This window comes from Alexandromys fortis, unplaced genomic scaffold (genome assembly GCF_014885135.2).
Source record: "Alexandromys fortis isolate MF-2015 unplaced genomic scaffold, M_Fortis_MF-2015_v1.1 scaffold_118, whole genome shotgun sequence".
NCBI lineage: Eukaryota > Metazoa > Chordata > Mammalia > Rodentia > Cricetidae > Alexandromys > Alexandromys fortis.
The window spans coordinates 1445839-1453936 of record NW_026068010.1 but is presented as its reverse complement, the minus strand read 5'-3'; the positions used below and the strand labels follow the sequence as shown (position 1 = coordinate 1453936).

At 48.0% G+C, this 8098-nt stretch overlaps 1 protein-coding gene across 2 annotated transcripts in view; it reads left to right on the top strand.

Moving 5' to 3' along the window:
* Positions 1–8098, top strand: part of Flt1 (fms related receptor tyrosine kinase 1) — a 162276-nt gene that overhangs the window by 130331 nt on the left and 23847 nt on the right. For both annotated transcript variants that reach the window (XM_050161872.1, XM_050161871.1), the window contains exons 19-20: positions 3591–3704; positions 5089–5177. In XM_050161872.1, the coding sequence (XP_050017829.1) occupies positions 3591–3704; positions 5089–5177 (203 nt within the window). The remainder of the gene's footprint in view (positions 1–3590; positions 3705–5088; positions 5178–8098) is intronic.

Sequence of the window (8098 nt, the reverse complement as noted above, 5' to 3'; positions counted from 1 at the left end):
TACCCACACTTATATTGCCCACCTTGGCATAAGGAGTTTGCTTGGGGTGGACTGCCCAGATGATAGTGGGTGTTTCTGCGAGAATTCCATCAGAGCCAGAGCTGTCCTCCACCCCTAGATTCTGAGAACTGGCATCAGCGTGGCTTCCGCTGGAGACAGCATCGGGCAAGGCACTTTAGCAGAATCAAGCTGGGCCGTCTTTTCTGTTTACTTGTTTTTTGTTTTTTGAAATAGGGTCTCTCTGTAGCCCTGACTGTCCTGGAACTCACTCTGTAGACCAGGCTGGTTTCGAACTCACAGAGATTCACCTGCCTCTGCCTCCCAAGTGGGGGGATTGAAGGTGTGTGCCACCACCCAGCCTGAGCCACCTTTTTTTAATCAACTCTTGCGAGATGCAGTGTTTCACACACACAGACACACACACACACAGACACACACACACACAGACACACACACACACACACCGTTGCAGATGAGGAAAAGTGGCTCAGAAAGGTTGAGCTGTCTGAGCCACAGGTCCCAGCATTTTCTCCTTGCCAAACTGAGATAACACTGTCAAGAATTATTAAGTTATAAAGAGAAGATCTAACTTGAGATTGTTTTCAAGGCCAATCTCTTCTACATAGTCCAGAAATCATGTGTGGAATATATTTATAAATTCAGGACTGGAGATACATCTCTGTAGCTAAGAGCACTGACTGTTCTTCCAGAGGACCTGGGTTCAAATCGCAGTGTCCACATGGCAGGTCCCAACCATCTGTAACTCCAGGGGATCTGACGCCCTCTCCTGGCCTCCACAGGCACTAGGCACACATGCAGTACACACACATATGTGCAGGCAAAGCAGTCATACACATAAAATGAAAATAAATTGATCTTTATAAAGACATCTTGTTTTCATTGCCAGCATTGGTAGAAAAAAAGATTTCTACACCATCCATGCTATAGAATTCCTAAAAAAAAAAAAAATTAAATAAAGAAAAAAAAAAAGAAAGAAAGAAATCAACTGATTTCTCAAGCTTTCCTACTTAAAGTAGTTTACTCTGTTCTAGGGAAACCAGAAAAAATCACAATGTCAGACAAAGGACATAACCAAAAGTCCTTTCAATGTGCTCCCGAGATAAACCTTAAACTTTCTAGTCCTCACACTCAAATGAAAAAATTTCCAAAATGAGAAAACTAATCACACTGTTTATTTATCCAAAAATATTTGCTGAGCAGCCACTGTAAGTCAACGCCCACCCCAGTGAGGCTTTTGAGTTTATCTGGTTATTATTAAAAAATGATTCTATCGGGCTAGAGAGATGGCTCAGTGGTTAAGAGCATTGCCTGCTCTTCCAAAGGTCCTGAGTTCAATTCCCGGCAACCACATGGTGGCTCACAACCATCTGTAATGAGGTCTGGTGCCCTCTTCTAGCCTGTAGACATACATACAGACAATATTGTATACACAATAAATAAATAAATAAATAAATAAATAAATAAATAAATAATGATTCCATCTCATAAAATACTATATCAGTATCGACGACAGTGTTAAGCACACACAGCTCTGACCCGCTTCCAGGACTGTCTGTCCTACAGAAGCCTTTGCATGCACGCGCACTCACACTTGGGCTGTCTGCTGGAGCTTTGTTGGTCATAGTAAAAATTTGTAATAATAATAAAACTTGGGGCTGAGGCAGTAGCTTGGTGTGTGCAGTGCTTGCCACCCACCCATGAGGTCCTGCGTTTTCGTCCCCGAAGCTCTATACCGCAGAGAGATCCTCTCTCAAAATACATGGTAGACGGATCCTGAGGAATGAAGCTGGGGCTGTCCTCGGGCCTACACACACACACACACACACAAGTGCACGCACACACACAACTGAAGACTGTCCGTGTCAGAAGCAACACATTCCTGTATTAAAAGCAGCGAAAAAAGGCAGAGAGATGACAGTGGTGACGAGCTCGTCTCGTCCTTGCAGAGGTCCCGAGTTCAATTCCCAGTGCTCACATAAAATAAAAATAAACTAGGCTTTTTTAAAAAATAGGAAGAAGAATTCTTGATACTGAAAGGGGGGTGAAACAATGTGTTGTGCGAGCGTGTGTATATGCATGGTGTGTGCGCGTGTTTATATCCATGCGCATGCGTGTATATGCGTGTGTGTGCATTGCGTGTGTGTGAGTATGTATCATGAAAGTCAGAGGACAACTTGTAAGAGTGAGTTCTCTTCTTCCACACATGGGTCCCAAGGGATCGAACTCAAGTTCCTCAAGCCTCACAGCAAGCTCCTTCCCCACTGAGCCACTGTGCCAGCCCTCAGTGGGGATTTGTAAGCACACATGGAAAGGTGGTCTGAAGCTCAAGCTGGTAGCAGGCTGCTCGGGTGACCTGCACTTTGCTCGGGTGACCTGCACTTTTTACTCTAAAGCCTCAGACTTCTCACATCGCTTTTGGGGAGTTTGGGGAGGGGGGTGGGTTTTGGGTTTTTTTTGTTGTTATTGTTGTTGTTGTTGTTTTGGTCTTTTGACTTTTGTTGTTGAATAGTAAACTCAAGGTTTTGCATGTGCTAGAGACATGTTCTGCCACTGTGCTGTAACCTCTTAAATGCACACGCATGCAGACACGTATATACACACATGCACATGTGAACATACACATGCACACACCTACACACTCTCTCTCACACACCCCTACTCAGACCCCCATACTCTAATTCACACTGTTGGAATATTTTACAGGAACCCGTTTTAGTATTTTTAACACACCTAAAATTATGAGGGCCTCAAAATGGATGATAGGATATTAAAAATGGATACAGGAGGAACCCACTTTAGATTCTAGATATCGGTTCTCAGACCGATACACGTTATTGCCAAGAAGGATGTTAAAGTTGGGGGGTGGTTAAGAGTACTTGCAACTTGTATGGAAGACCCCAGGCTCTATTTCGAGTGCCGGCATGGTGGCTCACCAGCACCTGTAACTCAGGTTTCAGGGGATCTGGCTGTGGTTTTTGTTTGGCCTCCACAGACACCTGTCACAGATGTGGTTCAGGCACAAACACTTATACATATTTTTTTAAATGTGCTTAATAGGAATCCTGACTGCCTGAGGTGACCCTTGATTCCAGGCACCAAGGGGTCTATGGAGAAAAGAACACATTTCGAGACATTTATAGGGGCAGCTCATTGCAGAGCCTACCCCACCCAACACACATATTCCTTCCTCTCTTGTGACTCCCTAGAAAGGGGAACAAGAACCCTGCCTGAAGGGTTCTTGTCTCACCTGTGTGCTCAAAGGGGAAGCCTCTGGCAGTCCTGAGGTGGCTGCCTTCTCTGAGTCAGCACATTGTTGAGCAGAGCCAGGTCCCCCAAAAGGAAATGGCCAGTGACTAACCCCCCCCCAACACAGCAGGCCTCGGGGATGTTGGCTCAGGAGGGTAGGCGAAATCCAAACAGTCTGGCGACTTGGCCTTTTGCAGAATGTGGGGAAGTTAATGGATCAACCCCGGGTGAGCAAGGACAAACAAGGAGGGCAGGAATGCAGCCCTCTGGGCGGAAGCAGCCCCATTGTCCCGTGCCCTGACTCTTCCTTGCTTCTCACACAGAGGGGGCCACGGCTAGCGAGTACAAGGCTCTCATGACGGAACTCAAGATCCTGACTCATATCGGCCACCATCTGAACGTGGTCAACCTCCTGGGAGCCTGCACCAAGCAAGGAGGTAAAGGAGAAAAGGGGGGCTGTGCTACCTGCCCTGCAGGAGCTGAGAGGGAGCTCTCAACGCACACAGCTCCCTCCCCTCTCACCCTTGGAAATGGCCACCCAGTGCTTTGGAAGCAAGTCACTCCCTTTTAGATACCTTTCCCCAGATTCTAGGTCAAATGGCGCCCCTTGTTCTCTTCAGGCGATGTGGGGGAGCGTGACTGTGGTTTAAGAGGCACACGTTCCCTGCAGCTGGTAGCTGCAAACCCCAACTGGTGAAATCCTGAGAGGAGGTGACATGGAAATTAACCAGAAGGGCCCTTCCCTTCTGGGGCCACCAGGACAGACCTTAGCTCCCAGGGCGGGGAACAGGAGCCTGGCTGGGCTGTAGCTCTCAGGCGACCCTGCCCGCGCTGATTTCTCTTCCACTGTAGCAAGGTTAGTACTTGAGAGTAGAGGTGAATAAATGTTTAAGTCACGAAGGTGCTGAGGAACTGTACCCAAAAGGTCTTCCATTTCCCAACACAGAAAACAGAGAGGGAGGAACAGAGGTAAGAAAAGGAGGTTGTGAGTGGACAGAAGACTTGAGGGAGGTTATAAACACAGAGTTGCAGTGAGCCAGACCAGGCCCCCATAGCTTCGAACCTTGGCTAAGCCTTCTCCTAGTATCTGCCCTAGGGACTGCATTCTGTCTGCCAAAACATTGTGCCTATAAGACACAAGTCACTGAGACCTGAGACCGAGCAGCTGGGCTCAGACCTGTCTGGTGTGGGGAGACCCCAGCTCCCGCAGCAACTTTTTTTCTGGCACCCGGAGGGACAAGGGGGTATTGTCAGAATTAAAAAAACCAGTAAAGTACTGATAGTAACTAAAAAACCGCTTTACCAGAGGGCCAAACTCACCCTCAGCAAGGCTCCAAGCCACACCAGGTACTTCACAGAGGCCTGTGGAGTTTGTTGGTTCCTAGCTGCTAGACTTCTGGGGTCATGCCCTCTTTTACCTGGAAGTATTTCTGTGCTTTTGGAGAAGCCTGGAGCCATGCAATGGAGGCCTCCATGGTGCCACCTGAGACCTTCAATGCCCCGGGTAGAGGGCGGGCAGTCTGTGTGTTCAGAATGGCTTGCCCCTTTAAACAGTCACGATGGCAGGGGGGGGGGGGGGATAATATTCCGTGGCCTGACATTTAAATGTCTGTGTTCAAAAAACTTTATTGGAACAGGGTCATATTCTTGGTTATATTCACAAGGGCCATGTCTGTGCTACAGAGGCTGAACCGAGTAGCTGGCTCATGGCCTCTCCTCCCAGTTTCACTGGCAGGCCACACACTTGTAAAAAGAGGTTGGTTTGAGGGCTCGCGGGCTGCCTGCCCTGGCGTGCTTGAGCATGCGCTGTTTGGACCGCAGGGCCGCTGATGGTGATCGTGGAGTACTGCCGATACGGGAACCTGTCCAACTATCTCAAGAGCAAACGCGACCTGTTCTTTCTCAACAAGGTAAGGATCTGTCCTTCTGTCGCTGTGGCTTATGTGTCCTGATCCCAGCCCATCACTGAGGGAAGTCAGGGCAGGAACCCCAGCAAAGAGGTGCGCAGCGTACCGGATCACTTCCCCTTTCTCATATGGCCTACGTGCTTAGGGGTGACACCGCAACCCCCACCTGCCGCTCGCCGCCGCCACCACCAAAAATGCCCCCACAGACCAATGCGATGGAGGTGATTCCCCAGTTAAAGCTCTCTCTTCTTAGGTGACTATATGTCACCATAAACTAGCCAGCACGGGACGCTAAAGGAGGAACTGGTTCTAATGGCAGCAATTGTGGTACCATATGGACTGGTACACATAATTCTTTTGTTGGTTGGGAGTCGAGATAAATCTCACTATGTAGCTCTGGCTGGTCTGGAACTCACTATGTAGACCAGGTTGGCCTTGAACTTGTAGAACTCCATCTGCCTTTCTTTCTCAAGTGCTGTATGTGTGCACGTGCCCACATGTAGGTACAACTTACCCTGTGTGAAACCCAGAGGTTGACGTGGCTATGTTTTCCTTGGCTGCTTCTCCGTTTTAGTGTCTCACTGATCCTAGAGCTGGCTGTTTCCTCTAGACTGGCTTGCCAGTGAGCCCCTGGGATCCAGCTGTCGCTACCTACCTCAAGCACTAGGGCTACCCCACCAGATTTTGCTGAGGATCTGAACTTAGGTCCTCATCCTTTATCCACTGAGGCTAGCCCCAAGACACTTGTTCCTTAAAGCAACCATAGTGAATACACTTATCTTCACTTACTAGAAAAACTAAAGACACAAACAATTGAATGGCTTGTGTAGTCACCAATAGACCAGAGATGGGCCAGAACTAGAAACCATTAGGTTTACTTTCTTTTTTAAAAAAATATTTATTCTTATTTTATGTGCTGCATTGATGTTTTGTCTGCACGTATGTGTAAAGATGCCATATTCCCTGGAGCTAGAGTTACAGACAGGTGTGAGCTGCCATGTGGGATTGAACCTGGGTCCTCTGGAAAAGCAACCAGTGCTCTTAACCACTGAGCCATCTCTCCAGCCCTTTCTATTGCTCTCCCCTTCTATTTTATTAATGTTGTTGTTGTTGTTGTTGTTGTTGGTGGTGGTGGTGGTGGTGGTGGTGTGTGTGCACAGTGTATGCACTGGTCAAGCGCAGGGCCAGACGAACATGCTGGGTGTCTTTTTTCAATCTCCTCCTTGTTCCCTCGAGCTGGGGTCTCTCACTGAAGTGGGAGCCAGGCTGTCAGCAGCAAGCCTCAGTGGTCCTTTGTGTCCACTCCCCATAGCACTGCTACAGGTATGCAAAGCCATGGCCCACAGTGTTTGTTTGTTTGTTTGTTTTCTGTGCAGCCTTGGCTGTCCTGGATCTCACTCTATAGACCAGGCTGGCTTCGAACTCACAGAGATCTGCCTGTCTCTGCCTCCTGAGTGCTGGGATTAAAGGCGTGCGCCACTAACACCCAGTTTATGGCCTTTTTTTTTACATGCAGGCTGGGACTGGAACTTAGGTCCTCTTGCTGTCGCAGCAACTGTTCTTACTCACTGGGTCATTTCCCCAGCCCCTCAATAAGTCTGATCCGCTAAATAAAACTGTGAGAGGGGCTGGGTAGGAAACTGGCCTGGCTAGTAGCAGGCCCCAGGTTAGATCTCCAGAACCACACACACACACACACACACACACACACACACACACACACAGATATATAAAAACCAAATAAACGAGCAAGAATACCTGGGCCAAAACTGGAGGACACAAGTATTTAAAGAAACATTGACTCTGAAGAAGAAACAATTTATACAACATTGTAGCTATGTGGGACCGTTGCTGTGCCCCTCTCCAGGCTGAAGAAGTCTGGGAGACAGTGACTGACAGGGTTAGCCAGCACTGGCAAGGCAGTGAGGAGCACCCTGGAGGCAAACTCTCCAGCTCCAGAACCAGACTTTCCAGGTTTAAAATCCTGCATCTCCTCTCATGAAACCAGGCCTTAAACAAGTTACTCAATCTCTCTCCTTTTCAGTTCCTTGTGTAGTAAGTGGTGCTAATAATAGAACCCAGGATGGAATTGTTGGGAAAACGAAACCCTTCCCTTAAGTGATTAGTTGTCGCCTTTCGTCATCTTTGATCCACTGGGATGGTGAAGGATGGGGTGTAGCTTGCTTACCTATTGTGTGTGAGGTCCTGATCTATCTCCTCCCCTGGGTCAGAAAGACAAAGACAGAGAGAGTCAGAGATAAAGAGGCAGACACAGAGAGTTCAGTTGAATATAACTAATCTACATGGTGGGTTAACCTTCAGACATCTAAGAAGATGCCCGTCTCTGCCATGTAGGAAGAGTCTTTATACCTGGAAGAACCACAGGGTACATGTTGTGGGTCATGCCTGCAATCCTAGCTACTCTGGGGGCCCAGATGGGAGGACCATGTGAGCCAGGTGTGTGAGATCAGCCTGGAAACAGAGAGTTAGACCAGGGCTGGAGAGATGGCTCAGCAGTTAAGAGGTCTTGCTGCTCTTCCAAGGTTCCAGAGTTCAGTTCCCAGCACCCACATCAGACAGCTCGGAACTGTCTGTAACTCCGGCTCCAGGGGACCTGTGATCTCTGCTCTCTGGAGGGTAGCTGTGCTCATATGCACGTATCCAAACACACACACACACACACACGTACACACACACACACGTACGCATAATTTAAGTAAGTAAGTGTATACATATATATGGAGAGAGAAAGAGACCCTGTCACACACACACACACACAAAAACCCACAAGCAAACAAAAACAAAGCACTGGACAGCCAGATCATTCTTTCACCCTAGACTGTGATTTTATCAAAGACGAAGATGCCCAACGAGACCATGGAGAATATATTACATACCTCCTCCATTTTTTTTTTTTTTTTTTT